Raw genomic sequence first — 18,051 nt, forward strand, 5'->3', positions numbered from 1 at the left:
GTCAGGAGGATATTGAGGTCCAGAGAGCACAGAAGACAGATGTCAGATAGATAACAAGGGCTAATGCAGCATAACGCTGCACTGTTTACAGAGAGCAGTGCGCAGTGCTCACCTTCTTACCAGCGCAACCCAGGGACTTTAGGAACCATTAGAGGGGTGTTATCTATATCCCTCTTACAGCGTCCACATAGGTCTAGCATTCAGTTTGTCGTTGGAATCTAGTGGAAGGGTTGAAGCCTTCCCTAACGCCAGAGGAGTGCTTGGTTTCAAGGGTCACAGTAATGCTCCTTTATGTGCTGAAGTCCCACAGTCAAGGGGGTAGTTTGAGCCCCTGTTCCCCGCAGCCCCCTGCACCGTTGGCAGTGGCAATGCAGTGGGAACCACCAAAAAGGACCGCACCTCTCTTGGGACCGCCTCATCCTCACCTGGCAGCACTGCCCTGCCATAAACCCTGCTCAAGGTCCCTGATCTCAGGGAAGAAGGCAGGAAAGGAAGGTGCAACATGCAGCTTAGCAGAAGTGGCTGGTGCTAATCCCTGCCTGGACACACAGCCCTACTGCATAGGCTGCTGTCAGTGCGGCAGCGTGCTGGAGCTTGCTTGGTGCCACTCCTTCGAGAATATCCCAAGGAAAATGCCACCTAGTCCCTAGGAGAAGGTTTTCCCAATATTTCTGCCTTATCGTCGCAGTGTAGAAAGAAGGGCATGGGAGGCTGAGTTTTGCTTTCCGTGGTAATGAAATGCAGCCCGCATATCCCAACACTGGCAAGAGAAGAGGAGAACAAGTCAGAAGTTAAGGAAGTAGAGAAATCAGACCAAGTACAAGAGTCAGAACAGAGGAGCAGGAAATAAAGCAGTGGACTGTGTGCCTGAAAAGAGCAGACAGAGCCTGCAGCTGGTGAAAGGATTAGCAGAATAAAAGGACTTCTCGATTTAGAACAACACCACAAATCCTATCATACAGGCTTTAACTTCTCCTTTGATATAAACACATTGCAGCAGCATTACTCAAATAAAACAGAATAAAAACATGCCCTAGCAGACATCCGTCTTCTCTTTTATTATTTCACATGCTTCTAAGAGGCCTGATCCCCAGCATGCCCTGACCATTCATCTACTTCATCTGTCCTCTACACCCATCATCTAAATGTTTGGTCTCCAGTGCAGGGAGGCATTACGCAGGTGGACACCAGCACTGACTGAGGGGGACAACCATGTCTCCTTCCAGGTCCCCAGTTGGCCCCTGCAATTTTGAACAGGCAGATTTGTAAATTAATCTGTCCCGCCTAGTGTATGCCCACGTGCATGCTCAGGAGGGCACGATGAGCACAATGCTTGCAAGCCAGAGAATGGGATCAGAGTTTCCAGTGCTGTTTTTGGTTAAGAGAGCATTTGCATTTGGCTCTAAGTACTGTAGTGATAATATCCCACATCATATCTTTTGCAGTGAGGTCTTTATAGTACAGATGTGCCCTTCCTGCTAGTACAGTCATCACCTGCCAGTGTGACCTCCTTTGAATGCTATTCAAGCAGCAGATTCTTTTGTGACAATCATGTTACCAAAACAGGCTTAAAAGCTTTCTTGATGTAGTTTCTCTTGTTTAGCCTTCTTCTGTAGAATACAAGCAACTGACAAATTATCACTAATTTTACAAAGAGAAGGTGAAAGAGCATCCCCTTTCAGAAAGGTGGAAATTTTAAGCTGCCACATTTTCTCTTTTTAAGCTACTGGCTACCTTGGCAGAGGTCGGGCAACAAGCAGTCTGAGCACGGTCAGCCTCGTACAGTAAGGAGCAGGCTTCAGCTGAACAGCAAAGTACTGCAGTCCCATAAATGCACCTTGCAGGTTTTGCAAGTACTGCTTTCCTCTGAGGCTGCCTTCCACTGCTAGTGGAAAGTGATTCCAAACTAACAGTCATTATTAAGTAGTTTATACACCTTAAGCCGGTGTCAAATGTGCAGCTTACTTCTTTTAAAGAACTCTTCAAATGGCCCCAGATGTATTAAAGGTCCCAGGAAGACCAAGGTTAGCAGTTCTCACAAATTTGCTTGATTGTTCTTCTCTAGATTGTGAATTTTTCATCTAATTGCAACACAGCTGCCCAACACATCCCCAGAATCACCACGATGCAGCCATCGTGGAGAAGCAGGATCCACTTGCTACTTCTGTTCACCAGTGCTCTTTGCAATTTAATCAGTCTTATGTTTTCTTAAAATACCAAAGAGAAGACAGAGGTTCTTCTGTCTTAAGGGAAGGAGACACGACATCGTCCTGCAAACGGGGTGGTTACAGTGACCCTGGGGAAATCAGCCACCCACAAACGTGCCAGCCGCAGGAACAGTCCCCGGAGCTCTGGCGAGCAGCGGTATCCCACCCGCGCTGCGGCTCCCCGAGGGGCCCAGGCTGCTCAGTCCCTGACGCGTCCCGGCTGATGGCATGGCCTGGCCTGGCCTCGCCGTCCCCGCCATGGGGACCAGGCAGGGCAGGGCTGGGGGAGGGACCTGGAAGGGTGGGGCCTGGCAGCCCTTCCTGCCCCCGTGCTGCTGCACCCCGCTTTCCGGAGAAAGTGGAAGGGGTGAAAAAGTCCACCCGCATTTCTTTGGGCTTTTACATTCGTTGAGGCAGTTTTGGGTGTTTGTTTTTCTGAAGTGGAACAGTTCTGCAGGAAACTGGGTCTCACATTAAATGTTCTGTCGGTAGAAGGCCATACGATAAATGGCAGGCATCCTGCTGAGGAGGATGCTGCTCACTTTAATATAGCGACAACACATCTGAATATAGAAGTATTAAAATGGTTAGCAAATCTCCATAGTGTCTTATGCAATAGCAAAGTCTAACCCTAGGACTAGAACGGACTGTAAGGCTGCAGCAGTTATCATTAGTGAGGTTGTGCCTGAAATACTTCCTTTGACTCAGTTTTCTGTTCTTACCACGCCTTCAATGGTAGAAAAACCTGGTTCTTCAGGTCCTTGTGGACTACACCTGTATTTTAGTGCTCAAAAGTCTTCTTTATAAATCTATGACGAGTCAAAGAAAACACTTGTCAATATTTTAAGTAGCCGAATTTTTTAAATATTTAAAGTTGGTGTAGCATAATCAGATTATAAATTCTTAACCCAGTAAAATCCGCTTGGAATGCTGGAATTACAGTTTGTAATGACTGGACATGTTCTTACTTGCTAGGAATTTTAACAAATATTTGAACTGAAGTCAGATTTTAAGATCATTCAGTTTTGTTAAATACCAATCACCACAGACATTAAATTATCACAGTCATTTTTATAGTCATTTTTTAGTTTTTCTTTAGCAAGCATATCACCAGAGGAGCGATAATTAATTTTCCACTAATACGGTAGTTATATTTTCACTCAACATATGACGTTAAATGGCTGTTACTTTAATGCCAAGCTCTATAGATTCTTTTGTTCTTCATCCATTCAATAAGAGTTTTCCGAATGCTTTTTAAAAGCAATGAAGTTCAGGGACATTACAAGAAATATCTAAAACACTGCCACATAGCCTAAATTCATGCTTGTCTAGAGGTTAAGAAAACGCACTTGGAGTGTTTGCTGGTTGTAATTTAGCAGAGTCCCTATATTTGTTGTTGTTGTTGTTGTAGTAATTTTTTAAGCCCGACAGCTTTTTGGTTCAGAGCTTCATTTACCCTTTGTATTTTAAAGGTGGGTGGGTACTTAAAATCTCTTGTATTAAATGCTACACTTCTGTTAATAAGCTGGAGAGGAGCAGGATAAAGGCGGAGCAGCACCTCGTTACCGTCTATCCCATTACGTGCTGCGGCACAGCTTCAGTGCACGGCATCCATCACGCTCCCAGCAGTGCCCGTGCCTTGGCCAGTATGTACTGGACATAGAGCTGGTGGGACTGCCTGTGCTGCCACGAGATCTCCGGTTAGCACCAAAATTACGAGCTACATGTTACTTCTTGGCTGGTTTTGTAGGTGTGTCATGCCCTGAGTTCACAAACAGGCACTGACAATCAAAACTGGTCACTAGCATTCTCAGTTAGGAGTGCTTAACTCCTGGCAGCGAGTTAGTAACTGACAATTAGCTGGACTGGAGGCTGCTTAGTTTAGCAGTTTTCTGCTAAATCAATATATAAATAAACATCCATCATCGCTATTATTGATGTAATCCACCTCCTATTTAATTTGGATTTAAACAATTTGTAAAGCACGATTGCTCTTGATCACTCTTTAACAACAAAAAAAAAGCTTCATCTCAGATCTTTACAATATTTCATACTCAGATAAGATATATGTATTTATTAACTCTCAGGCAGGATGCAAAGCTTCAGCACTTTTGTACAAGAGAGCTATTTTAAGCAATGATACAGACTGTCATCATGTTAGCCTGAACAATGTCTACTTAGATGTGGGAGTCCCGAGAGGATGGGTAGACTTTTGGTTATTCTTCTATTCACAGCTATCAGTGAAAACTGTCTCTGTCTACTGTTGAGGATGCAGTATGCCAATATATCAAAATAAAGCCTACAACTAAACCGAGGCTAGTTTCAAGCATTTCATTTAAATTAAAAAAAAAAAAAAAAAAATCATTTTCTACAGCTTCATAACAAAAGTAACGAGTAATGGCTTACATTCCCCACATGAGCACTGAGAAAGGATGCTGGCCTTGCCCTTCACGGCCAAGATACCTAGACCATCTGTTACAACTGTACCAGTGAAACACCCAGTATACAGCCGGGGATACAATCCTTGATGGTGCTGACTACTGTCTTCCTAATTCCTACTCTGACTGGGGGACAGCACCTAAACGCGGGACGCACCTCGGCAGCGATGCTGCAGGAAGCAGGGTGCCCAGGTAACGCAGGCTTTCCCTCTGCCAGAGCCTGCCTTTGAGCATCGCCTCTCCCCACGGCGTGCCACCGAGTGCTGGGTGACTGCCTCGAGCTTTGGAGTACCATCTCCCAAGGACAATCAACAGCACTCGAGGAAAGCAGGAGCCTGGCAGGACTCATGCTGATGAACCATACACAGTTTTTCAGGAGTGTTGCCCGCTGTAACCCCTCACCGAGCAACTAGTCACAAAGTGATATACCTGACCGCAGCCAAAAAAAAAAAAAGGTGCAGAATTTCTTTGTTGTTAATATTTCACTTTGTAGGGGAAAGAGCTGCTTAGACAAATTTCTAGTCTGTTTTACAGACCCATTCAGAATTTTGTATATATAATATAGATCTTTAATAAAATGCACAAGCAGTAAAAAGGCATGCGTGTTATTTTTCATTGCTAACCCCACAGGAAATTGCTTAGTTTTATCAGAAGTGTGGTTTCTAAGTACAGTCAGTAAGGCTGTTCCGAAAGAACTGCTGAATACTTTCAACAGGCTGCAAGATCCATTATTTTTACAGTCCGCATGGATTGTGTGCTGCAGATAAATAAAAGATGCCCTAAGGACTTTGCATGCTAAGTGAGTATGCAAAGTATTACCAGGTCCCTTTAGTTTCTCACAAGCACCGTGATACTTAGTTTTTTCCTTGAAAGCACAGTTCTTGAAGTGTTTCAGTGAGAATTCAGCTTTTGTTTAAAAGATGAGTTCCAACTCCCATAGATGCATTGAAAAACATCAAAACCCGACCCCAAATGCAGTCTTATAGTTCAAAAGCCAGAGGCCAACTGAAGACACTGGATTTTTCAGTAAAGCCCCACGCCTTAATTTTTAAGTTGGCACTATGTTTCCTTTGTGGTTTAGATCTACCCGAGATGCTGACCTACGAGCAAAACTGCACACTGCATGTGCGAGAGACTGGTCTGGGAAACCCATCCCCAGGGCCAGGTCTCGACGTCAGAGTTACAAGCTCAAGAGATCCCAAATGTAGCTAGGTACAGGACTGAAAATTTGAAAGGACGGGGGTTTGGGCATTCTCTTTGGCAAAAAAACTCGTGTGGGACCCACTTCCACAAAGTGGGTGGAGAGGGAGCGTGGCTGACAGCAGGAACCGGCCTCGCTTCACGCGAGTTCGCTGCCACGTTGCAGTGTCTGGTCTGGGTTTGCCCAGCCGCCAGCAGCTCGGTGGCACCAGCCAGCACCCTGGGTCACAGCTGCCCCGGCCGTGGGGGCTGCAAGTGCAGCTCACGGGGACAGGCTCAGTGCCAGTCCCGGGTGAACCACCCCCAGCAGCAGGTTACAGGGCCACACACAGAGTGCAGCTGGGAAAAGATTAGTTCAATATTAAAAAATAAAATTAAATTAAAAAGGCATAAATTCCTGTATCATAGGAATTTTTCTTTATTTGTATCTTCTTGTCTCCCTATGGCCAGTTACTGCAATATGCACTCTTTCCCATATACAGCACATCATTTTATCATCTTTTAGGTGTTTGTTGCGGTCCCCACGCACAGTAACTCTTGAAGTGGTGCTTTTCCACAAGACCCTCAGCTTTCGTTTAAGGAGTATGTTCTTAATCCTCACGAGTTTTTCAGAAAAATTGCAAAATCTCAACCATGAAGCCTTAAAAAAAAAATTACAAAACACAGAAGACAACTAAAACTGCCTGAAATATACCACTTTTAAGATCTTCTTCAGTGTCATGACTTTTCAGACAATGAGAGTGATTTTCATATCCTAGAAAAATGGGAAAGGAGACAAAAAAACAAAAAAGAAGAAATGGCTGTGTCTTTTCACCTCACCAGTCAAGTAACACATCCCAGCAGCGCTGCACAGCTGAGCAAGAAAGCCCCAGGGCCTTAGTGAATGTCTGCAACTAGCAGTGTGGGAGCAGATCACCCAAGGTCTGGCTCCGGCAGTCCTGCCGGGGTCATCTTTTCACACCAATGAGTGGCTTCTGAGCAATTTTATGGGCCAGCTTCTCCGAGTTAAGAACAAAAAGTCACTGCTTAAGTCTTCTGGCCTAAGAACTTCTGCTAAGGAACATAAAACCTCCTGAAAACTCTGCTTCTCATCAGGCACTTTCTGATGTATCATTTTCTTGGAGCATTTCAGCATCTCCACCATATCTGTTTTTAAACATGTCCTACGCTGAGTGAAGCGAAGGTATTTCGCAGGCACATTTACCACATTCGCGGCAGGTTTCCATACGAACATTTTGTTGTTGGAAGGGGCATAGCACTTCCACTCCTGCTGATACAGCTTTTGCACATGATGCTGGAGCAAAATAATAGGAAATCCGTAATGAGGTTGGAAGATGATTTTGCCTTGTCATATATTCATTCATGAAGTACATCAGATTTTTTCAAATATTATTATCTACTTAATTTAACCAAAAAATCCTGTGCATGTTTGTATGTAAGGACCATCTCGATGGCTGCCTGTTCCTTCTTGTCCTGCTCCTTCAGATAGCTGCACCCAGAAAGCATTATCCTTAAAGAACAGAAGTACTAGCTGTTTCCAGCTCAACACAGGCTTGCACAGGAGGAGGACTGCTTTGGCAGTCTTGCTATACCAGGATGGTGTCACCCTAAGCCACGGGCACCTCCACCCCACAGAAATTTGGGTCTGAGTAATGGCCCCGTGACCGATGCCCCTCGCTGCCCAGCCGCTGGGGACGAGCGATGCTCTTTCCTAGTAGCAGAAACACGAAGCACAGAGAGATTCAGGGCTTTGACAAGCCAAATGCAGGTGTTTAAAAAGCACACCATATACTTTCCGTCTATGCATTGTGGCTGCACGTTATCACCACGGTGCCAGACGACAGCCGCCACCTTATCTCTGTGGTTGTGCCGCACTGCAATGTGCCTCTCTCTTCACCGGGCCCATTGCGGCCCGGTCTGACCATGCTGCTCCCCACGGCATGGCTGCCATGGGTCTCCCTGTTGCCCACCCTCCTCAGCCCGCCATGAATCTGCCCGTCGCAGCCGGCTCGCAGCCCCTCGACCTGGGTGGACAACAGGTTGACCATGAGCCAGCAGTGTGCCCTGGCTGCCAAGAAGGCCAATGAGATCCTGGGATGCATTAAGAGGAGTGTGGCCAGCAGGTCAAGGGAGGTTCTCCTCCCCCTCTACTCTGCCCTAGTGAGGCCCCATCTGGAGTACTCTGTCCAGTTCTGGGCTCCCCACTTCAAGAAAGATGAGGAGCTACTGGAGAGAGTCCAGCGGAGGGCTACGAGGATGATGAGGGGACTGGAGCATCTCTCCTACGAGGAAAGGCCGAGGAAGCTGGGCTTGTTCAGCCTGAAGAAGAGAAGGCTGAGAGGGGACCTTATAAATGCCTATAAATATCTTAAGGGTGGGTGTCAGGAGGATGGGGCCAAGCTCTTTTCAGTGGTGCCCAGCGACAGGACAAGGGCCAACGGGCATAAACTGAAGCAGAGGAAGTTCCATCTGAACATGAGGAAGAACTTCTTCCCTCTGAGGGTGACGGAGCCCTGGCCCAGGCTGCCCAGGGAGGTTGTGGAGTCTCCTTCTCTGGAGATATTCAAGACCCACCTGGACAAGGTCCTGTGCAGCTTGCTGTAGGTGACCCTGCTTCGGCAGGGGGGTTGGACTAGATGACCCACAGAGGTCCCTTCCAACCCCGACCATTCTGTGATTCTGTGACTGCATGAAGGCTGCAGCAGCGTGGGGGGTCAACCGCACGCAGCACAGGGTGTGGAGGCACCAGCTGCAACACCATGTGGCAACTCAGAGGTCTGCTAGGTTTTGTGACCATTACCAGTTTGTGAGGTGCCACACTGCATTTGGATTTTATCCATTCTCCGCGTACTGACACAATGAAAAGGTGACAAGAGTATGGGTGTGCAAGCTGTTGCCAAGAGCTGCCTGAAGGATGGGAATTTGCGTTTGCTGCCAGAAATAGCAGCAAACCTGAGCTAAGTTAGAAGAGAGCACTGAGCAGGAAGAGATGGTGTGAGAGGAGCCAGAGGGTAGATGTAGATTAGACAGAAGAAAGAAATTCTTCACTCTGAGGGTGGTGGGGCCCTGTCCCAGGCTGCCCAGAGAAGCTGTGTCTCCCCCCTCCCTGGCAGTGCTCAAGGCTGGGTTGAACAGGGCTGGGAGCACCCTGGGCTGGTGGAAGGGGTCCCTGCCCATGGCAGAGGGGTTGGAACCAGATGATCTTTAAGGTCCCTTCCAACCCAACCCATTCTATGAGTCTATGATTTATGGGTTATTCTGTCTTCGGGTGATTCCTGTTTGTTCAGTACTGGGTTTGCGAGAACAGTAATGAGGCAATTAAAACCTACAGATCTATTGTGGTGAAAAGCAATATGTCCTAAGTTCAGTATGGTCCCCAGAATACCCCTGGCTTCTCCCAAAACTGCAGTATTTTGAGTTGCATTGATCTGTGTGAAATAGATACACACAGATACCTATGCTGGCAGGTAGAGGATCATTTTTAAAGGTCCCTTATAACTTAAGGCATTCCTCCCTATGCACGAGTGTAGCTGTTACAACTGCAGCACACAGCAGTGCCAGAGATTTTGTCAAGACAGTCTGTAAATTCCTAAAGCAGGTATTTCTTTTTCAGTTTAAATTCAAAATTTGTTACAGTTCCTGAATAGGGCACAACCAGTCTTCTAGAAAAGCTTGTTTGTTTTAAATATATTGCAACACTTCAGGCTCAGGAGAACCTATGACCAAAAAGCCTCATAAATTTTACCAAGTATTATGTATGCTTTAGCAATACATTAACTCCTCATCTATCTTATTGAAAGATTTCACCACTCCAGCCATGTAGCTTCCCAGTAGGGAAGTCCCAGAACAAATCTGTTAGCACTGTGAATAATTCTGTGCAACTCATTCGCATCAAAACCCATTCCTTCAGCACCAGCTGCCGTGATTAATGCTGTAGCAGTGCTTAGGGCTCCTTGCGCCAGTTCAGCTAAGGGATATCTATATTTAATTTTACTGTTATTCTAGTATGATCTAGTTTTGCTAACATCTACATTCCTCATCTAATTTTTTTTTTTTTTAAATGCATAGAAAGCACTTCTGGTCCTGGAGGCTGTCTGTCCCACCTGCAGCAGGAGGTTGCAGGTGGGAGACACCTTGGTCTTCCCTGGGGATTCGCTTCATGGCTAAAGACCTCAACAATGCCAAGACTTGCCTGAGCTCTGCCCTCAATCTCCTCCATCAACATTTAAGCCAGTTATTTCTGCCTTGCTCTTATCTGTGCATCACAGACATTTGAAAAAAGCAGCCTATGCACACAAAAACATATTCCTTACAAATATTGTCTGTATATTTGCAGACTTTTCTTCTCTTGTACAGCTCCTCTCCAGAGTAAGACCCCATTCTTCCCCTGGGACCCACCGGGAAACTGTCCTCAGGGACAGGGAAGCAGAACAGAGCTGGCAGATCTTTAAGGATGCTTTCCACAGAGCACAAGAGCTCCCAGTTTCCAGGTGTAAGAACTCAGGAAAGGAAGGCAAGAGACCAGCATGGCTGTGTCAAGACCTGCTGGTCAAACTAAAGGGGAAGAAAATGCACAGGCAGTGGAAGCAGGGACAGGTATTCTGGGAAGACCACAGGGACGCTGCCCAGTTGTGTGGAGATGGGGTCAGGAAGGCCAAGGCGCAGCTGGAGCTGAACTTGGCAAGGGATGCAAAGAATAATAATGAGGGCTTCTACAGGCATATCAGCCAGAAGAAGGTCAAAGAAAGTGTACCACCCTCATGAGCAAGACTGGAAGACTGGTAGCAACAGATGAGAAGGCTGAGGTACTCAACAACTGTTTTGCCTCAGTCTTCACCGGCAACCTCTCTTCCCACACCTCTCAAGTGGAGGGACCACAAGATGAGGACTGGGGGAGCAAAGTCCCTCCCACTGTAAGAGAAGATCAGGTTTGCGACCACCTGAGGAACCTGAACATACATAAGTCTACAGGACCTGACGAGATGCATCCCAGAGTCCTGAGGGAATTGGCTGATGTAGTTGCCAAGCCACTCTCCGCAATATTTGAAAAGTCACAGCAGTCAGGTGAAGTCCCTGGTCACTAGAAGAAGAGAAATATTGCTGCCATTTTTAAAAAGGGTGGAAAGGAGGACCCTGGGAACTACCGACCTGTCAGCCTCACCTCTGTGCCTGGGAAGATCATGGAACAGATCCTCCTAGAAGCTATGCTAAGACACATAGAGGACAGGGAGGTGATTTGAGACAGGCAGCATGGCTTCACCAAGGGCACGTACTGCCTCACCAACCTAGTGGTCTTCTATGATGGAGTGACTACATCAGTGGATCAGGGAAGAGCTATGAATATTGCCCATCTGGACTTCCATATGGTCTTTGACACGGTTCCCCACAACATCCTTCTCTCTAAATTGGAGAGACACAGAGTTAATGGGTGGACTGTTCTGTGGATGAGAAATTGGCTGGGTGGTCACATCCACAATGTAGTGGCCAACAGCTCAATGTCCAGATGGAGACTGGTGACACGTGGTGTCCCTCAGGGGTCAGTACTGGGACCAGAACTGTTTAATATCTTCATCAGCGACATAGCAAGATTGAGTGCACCCTCAGCAAGTTTGCAGATGACACCAGCCTGAGTGGTGTGGTCAACACACCTGAGGGAAGGGATGCGATCCAGAAGGACCTGGGCAAGCTCAAGAAGTGGGCCCGTGTGAACTTCATGAGGTTCAACAAGGCCAAGGGCAAGGTCCTGCACTTGGGCTGGGGCAACCCCCAGTATCAATACAGGCTGGGGGATGAAGGGATTGAGAGTAGCCCTGCCCAGGAGGACTTGGGGGTACTGATGGATGAAAAGCTGGACATGACCCGGCAGTGTGCACTCAGACCAGAAGGCCAGCTGTGCCATGGGCTGCATCCCCAGCAGTGTGGGCACAGGGCGAGAGAGGCGATTCTGCCCCACTCTGCTGAGACCCCCCAGGAGTTCTGCGCCCAGCTCTGGAGCCCTCAGCACAGGACAGACCTGGAGCTGTGGGAGCAGGGCCAGAGGAAGCCCCAGCAATGATCTGAGGGCTGGAACCCCTCTGCTGGGAGGAGAGGCTGGGAGAGCTGGGGCTATTCAGCCTGGAGAAGAGAAGGCTATGGGAAGACCTCATTGTGGACTCTAACTACTTAAAGGAGGCCTGTAAGAAAGATAAAGACAGACTTTTTAGCAAGGCCTGTTATGATAGGACAAGGGGTAACGGTTTTAAACTAAAAGAGGGTAGACAGACTAGCTATAGGGAAGAAATTTTTTACAGTGAGGGTGGTGAAAGCCTGGCACAGATTGCCCAGAGAGGTGGGAGATGCCCCATCCCCGGAAAGATTCAGGATCAGGTTGGACAGGGCTCTGAGCAACCTGATCTCCTGATCTGGTTAAAGATGTCCCTGCTCATTGCCTGGGGGTTGGACCAGATGGCCTTTAAATGTCCCTTCCAACCTAAACTATTCTATGATTCTATGATCCCTCACATCATAGTTTACAGTTTCTGGACTGGGAGCCGCTGAGCCCAATCTGGCCACCACCTCTGGCTCCAGAGGGGAAGGAGGGAAGAGCGTGAGCAGGCATGGCTGGGTTTGCTTTCCCTTGCTAATCTCCCTGCTCCCACCCATCTTCCACCTTCCTGTTTCTCCGTATGTGAGCCATGGTGCCAAAGGGGTGTCCCTGCACCCTGGCTCCCATTTTGGGGTGGAGGAAGGGGATTTTTATGGCTGTCCTCCATGCCTTCATGTCGACCTGTAATTGGTTTCCTTGCTCACTCCCAAACAGAAATGCTCCCCTGCCTGGCATTTTGCCACTTTTTCCCATGAGACCCGTCAAGATGACCTCTGCCTTTGCCCAGCACTGCATCCATCCGCAGAGGATGGTGCCAGACATAGAGCGAGGGTCCCCCACATCGCTGGCGCAGAGGTACCCTGTGGCTCTTGCTCCAAAATGTGTCCTCTGTGGAGAGCACACAAGAGCACGTTGAGCACTGTCACAGAGCCAGACCAGCCAGCTACAGAAGTCACTTGCTGAGCCCTTTAACAGTACACTAGTAACCTTTTTTTCTTTTTACATGGCTTTCAGGGATGATATAAAATTTAATAATGTTGCTTTAAAGGCATTATCAAAATTTTGGTGCTATTCAGTGTATTTTCTAAAAAGGCAGCTGTGGCTCTCAGCTTATGTCTAAAAACAACATGGCTCTGGCCTGCCTGTGCCCATGAAAGGGCCCTCACACAGGGGAACGTGGCCAGCTGCAAACCTTATAAATTAAAATGAGATCTTGAAATTTTTTTTTCTAGTGTCATGCCCTTTTAAACCGATTTCACAACTCGTGGGAGGTCTGCATCAGTTTCTTTAATCTGTACTAGTCACCTTACTGTTGCCCTCGGCCAGCCTTCCTTGAAGCCACCGCACCACAGACTGAGCTGCCTGGGGGCACTTCATAACGTGGTTCAGCAGAACATTGAAAAGCCATCTTTTACACCGATGCAGCCCTCGCAGGCAGCAGTGCCCTTTCACAGGCTGACATGCCAGCAAACAGGAAAGGCACAGCACACATCCCACCACCCCATCCCAAGAAGGTATCTTTATTGCATTATGAAATTATTCTATTTATCAGATTCACTGGTTTGCCATTGCAGTGCTGTACTAACGCTTTAATATTCAGGGAATAGCTTCACCTGTAGCAAGACCATCGTGCCACAAGTAGCCCCTTGCTCCAGGAAGCCTGAAACCCCCTGGACAATCCGGCAGAGATTCACCAGCAGCAGCAGCAGCGCTGCCTCCATGGCCTCCCACCCTCCCGCTCTTGCCAGCGTTGTCCATTTTCCACCTGAATTCCATTTCAAACCACAGATAGAGTATCTGCTTCAACACACATGCTGCAAACACACGGCTACACGCAAGCACAACCAGGGCAGACCGGCTGGATGAGCTGCAATTCCAGAAGCTGATTTAGAAACACAAGGACAGAATGGAAGCCAAGTGCAGCAAAATCTGGCATAGCTGGACATGTTTAGGGAGCTTGCTATACACTGCAAGCTGAAAAGCATTTATAAAGCAGATGGGAGGAAGAGAGCCTAGGTTTGATGCCACACAGGTTCAAAGGCTGTCAAGCTGGTTTATGTGACAATACCTCATTAACGGCCAGTATCGCATATTTTATTTTCATGCCTACACTGATAAGAAATGCTGTTCAACAGCATAGGCTGAAACTCAACTCTGTCATTGGAGATTTCAACACTAACTCATAAAAGAAGAAAGCACTCAGCAGAATCCTGCAACAGCAGGGTCTTCAGATCCTTTTGGGAAAAGAGCGCTATTCAGGTATTGCTCAAAAATTCCCCAAGACTGACAAAAATAAATCTCTGCTTCCAGATCCTGAGCAGTTCTGAAGCACCTCTTGCAGAGGAGTTTGTGCTGGCCTGGGGGGGCAACCATGCCCTGGCCCCACACGAACAAAGAGCATCTGCGACATCCAGCACTCACTTTCTACACCTAGCACTACCTCAGCTCACGCGCTAATTAAACAAAATTAGTAGGACGAAGTCCACATTTTCTGATATTTCAGTCACCCCACAATATCCCTTTAAAAAGCTATGGGCAATGACAAAACAGCACAGATATTGAAAACAAAGTATTAATGGATTTCTAGTGTTTCAGACTTTGCGATGACTTTTTCAAGCACGGTATTAAATCTGTCCTGGTGGCAAGAGCACCTCTTGGCCTCTACATTATAGATAATGTTACATAATCTTTTTTGACATCCCAGCCCCCCAAAGATGGGCCCTAACTTGTTTGGGTTCCTTTCAGGAGGACATGAAAATCTTCATTACAAAGACACTTCTGACTCCTTTCAGTAAAATACTTGGGCATGGCAGGTGACAGCAGACAGTTGTGCAAGCTGAGTTTGTGCCACAGAACAGCCGGTTGCAAACACGAATGCTCGCTGGAGTCTTACTGTGCTTCAGCAGAGCTGAGCATGCCCTTACCATCCTTGATTGCTGATAAATGGCAACACTTTCCCCAGGGTGTAATCAGATAAAATAAAGTCATGCAAAATCTGGAAGAGAGGGTTTGGTGGGGGGTTCTTGTTTGGTTGGGTGGCAGCTGTGGGTTTGTTTGCCTTTTTTTTTTTTTTTAATAAAAAAAATAAAAGTGCATTTCTCACTTTCTTTTAGCTCACTGAAAACCTTTTGTCCTTTCCAGGTAACATCATTGGTTCTGGGATCTTTATTTCGCCAAAAGGAGTTCTGGAGCACACCGGCTCAGTGGGACTGGCTCTCATTATTTGGGTGCTTGGCGGTGGGGTGGCTGCCCTTGGCTCGCTATGTTACGCTGAACTGGGAGTCACTATCCCCAAATCAGGAGGGGATTATTCCTACGTCACAGAGATTTTTGGTGGGTTAGCTGGGTAAGTACCCTATCTCTGTAAAGTAATTTCAAAATATGTTTATACTAACTATATTAAGTGTGGAAAAGATAATCTGACTTGGAAGAGACAGGGAACATTTGTCAATAAAATGCTTTTGCAAAGTCATTCTTTCTGCTCTCATTAGAAATACCAGATCACCCCTGCGCAGAGCTGTGGATGCTTTCACTTCCCTCTCTGACTCAATGAAGTCCATAAAAGGAAAGAATGACACTGTAAATGACACTGTCTCCAAGTGACGCTCCTGCATGACACCCAGAAGTGGTCAGTACCTCACACTGAGAGCTCCACGCGCCAGGGAAGCCACGCTACCTGGAGCTTACCTGGAGACAGAGCCGTGGTCTCACCTCCCGAAGCGGGGAGCTCTCGGCTGCGGCAGCAGCTCACTTGCTGTCCAGGCTTGCAATGCACAAGCCATGTCAAAAAAGCCCAACCTTGTCACCCGAAGGGGAGCAGTGCTCCCGTTCTTGCTTTGCAAAGAGACTTTACCTTTTGTCCCACAAAAATAAACCCTGTCAGAAGTATGACAAAGGGTTATCTTAGGCAAGAGGCCTCCAGGTAGGTTTTGGTATAAAAAGGTCAGGTTTTCCAGTAAAGCAGGGCTGGAATTGCACCCTGCTGCACTTTGCTGAGCCACCACTTAAAGCCTGCAGCTTTGGGAAACCCTGACGAGGACCTCCAGTTTTCCACTTTGGAAGCGCCCATTCCCCTGCTGGAACTCGCGTGTGGGGCTCCGAGCTGAGACGGGAGCCTGCACCGTGCCTCCCCCGAGGAGGGAAACACCACTTCTCCAAAACTTCAATTCTCCGTTCTGATTTAATCCTTCTACAGCAAAGAATATCAAATTCAGCACACAAAGGTTTAGTGCATCTGCCAAAGGATTTTTCCCAGTGGCAAATACGGATGGTTTGGTCTATTCACACAAAGATGTTAATTAGAGGAGCACATGCCATACCCAGCCAGACATTTCCTCTTCACTTCTGTTGTCTTGTCCCTCGCTCCCAAAATCATCCCCATTTACTATGTTTTCCTGCATAGGTATAAGGAACAAAGAAGTAGTGTTTGATGGTAACGGCCACTGGAGCACTACATGCCCCAGCTTCTGTGCCTGGCAGTACTGATAGTTGGTTGCGTAAATAAAAAAAAAAAAATATATATATATATATAGTAACACTGCTAGGTGTGATGTAAGAAGGTGAGTGGAATAACAGAGAGGGAGGCAGGACAGGGCTATCTCCTGAGCTGGCAGCCGCTCTGCGTCTGAGTACAGCTGAAGGCCAGAGCACAAAATGCTGCTGAAAGCAGGGGGTGATGGCAGAACTCGGCTGGAGATGACCCCGCAGAAGGGACGCCTCCAGGCAGCTCCAGCCAGGGCAGAAGGAGGAGGCAAGGGAGGGCCCCTGTCACACTGGGCTCTGGTCTGGTACCAGCGAGCAGACTTCCCGCCTTCATCCTCATTTAGAAGTCATCTTGGTTTTAAATAGCACTTGCGCATGAGCGCGTTAACTGCAGGGAGTGCGTCACATCCCATGCTGCTGGAGCCATCTGAGCACAGCTCATCTGCGTGCACACGGGAACATGTCTATACAGGTCATAAAAAGAACATTACCCAAATAGTAAACAATAGGCTTAATATGTATCTTTGCAGAAGAAAATAAATAAATTCAGTTTCACAAAAACCCCACTAGTGCATTTCTGATAAATACAACTTCTGAATGCTCAGCAATAACATTGCAGTTAATGTAGTTGCTTCACCAGCAGTGACTGACGACTGGACAGATGTCCTTACTAAAAATCAATAGAACTGAAATCGTCAGAGAGCTCCTAGTCAGAGCTTTGATAAGTGTCACTCCAAACTGCAAGTAAAACATGCTTCAAGTACACTTTTATATTTCCTTTTTGCTGTTCTTGTTGCAAAAATCTAAAGTTTCCAAAGGCGGTATTTCTTTCAGCCATGTAGGATAGCATTAGTCATATTCAAACGAGTTCAAACTTCCTTAAACCACTTCAGCTTTTCCCATGATAAGGTGATCTGTACTACAGCATCTATTTCAAATTGTTTTCTTTTCTTAATGATGCACAAGTATGGTACACTCTAGTTTAATTTTGTATTTTCACAGGCTGCTTTGACTCTGTGATCCTTTGTATCTAACGTGAAGTCCTCTTGGGAGTACAGGCACATCCCAAATACATGTCTGAGAACCAGTTTCACCAAGTCAACTAGACTAATAGAGATCCAGATCAAGCCATGCTGTTCATTTCTTTCCACAGGTGAAGAAATTAGTATGCAGAGATATCTGCAAAAAATGTAGGTTTTGTCCAGGGATGACTGGCACTTCCACACAAGTGCCACACCTTCCCAAATGCAGCATGTCCCACCACAGATTGTCACTTCTTCCAGAGCGTTTCTAAAATGGGGAAAAATAATCTAATTGGAGACATTAGCTAACGCACATGCACATTGATGGGAGGACAGCCATTAACTTCAGCAGACTTTGGATCAGACTTGGCAACATTAAACACAGCAGAGGCCTTCTGGCTAGCAGCCATTGACACTCATTACACATGACCACGGGTTGCTCAGAAGAACCTCAGTCAGTAAGGTTATTTCACTGTCCCTTTTGCCATTAGCACATGCAGGAGTTTGGATTTCCCGCACAAAGTCCAATGGTCAGAAAAGAAAAAAAAAATTTTTTTAAATCACAAACACAGGTGCATTTTTTTTTTTTCCTCTACATTCAGCTATCTCTCACCTTT

At 46.8% G+C, this 18,051-nt stretch overlaps 1 protein-coding gene across 2 annotated transcripts in view; it reads left to right on the forward strand.

Moving 5' to 3' along the window:
- The window catches only part of SLC7A10 (solute carrier family 7 member 10), a 45,327-nt gene that overhangs the window by 13,767 nt on the left and 13,509 nt on the right, over positions 1–18,051 (forward strand). For both annotated transcript variants that reach the window (XM_075433504.1, XM_075433503.1), the window contains exon 2: positions 15,072–15,276. In XM_075433504.1, coding sequence (XP_075289619.1) covers positions 15,072–15,276 — 205 coding nt within the window. The remainder of the gene's footprint in view (positions 1–15,071; positions 15,277–18,051) is intronic.

This window comes from Opisthocomus hoazin, chromosome 12 (genome assembly GCF_030867145.1).
Source record: "Opisthocomus hoazin isolate bOpiHoa1 chromosome 12, bOpiHoa1.hap1, whole genome shotgun sequence".
NCBI lineage: Eukaryota > Metazoa > Chordata > Aves > Opisthocomiformes > Opisthocomidae > Opisthocomus > Opisthocomus hoazin.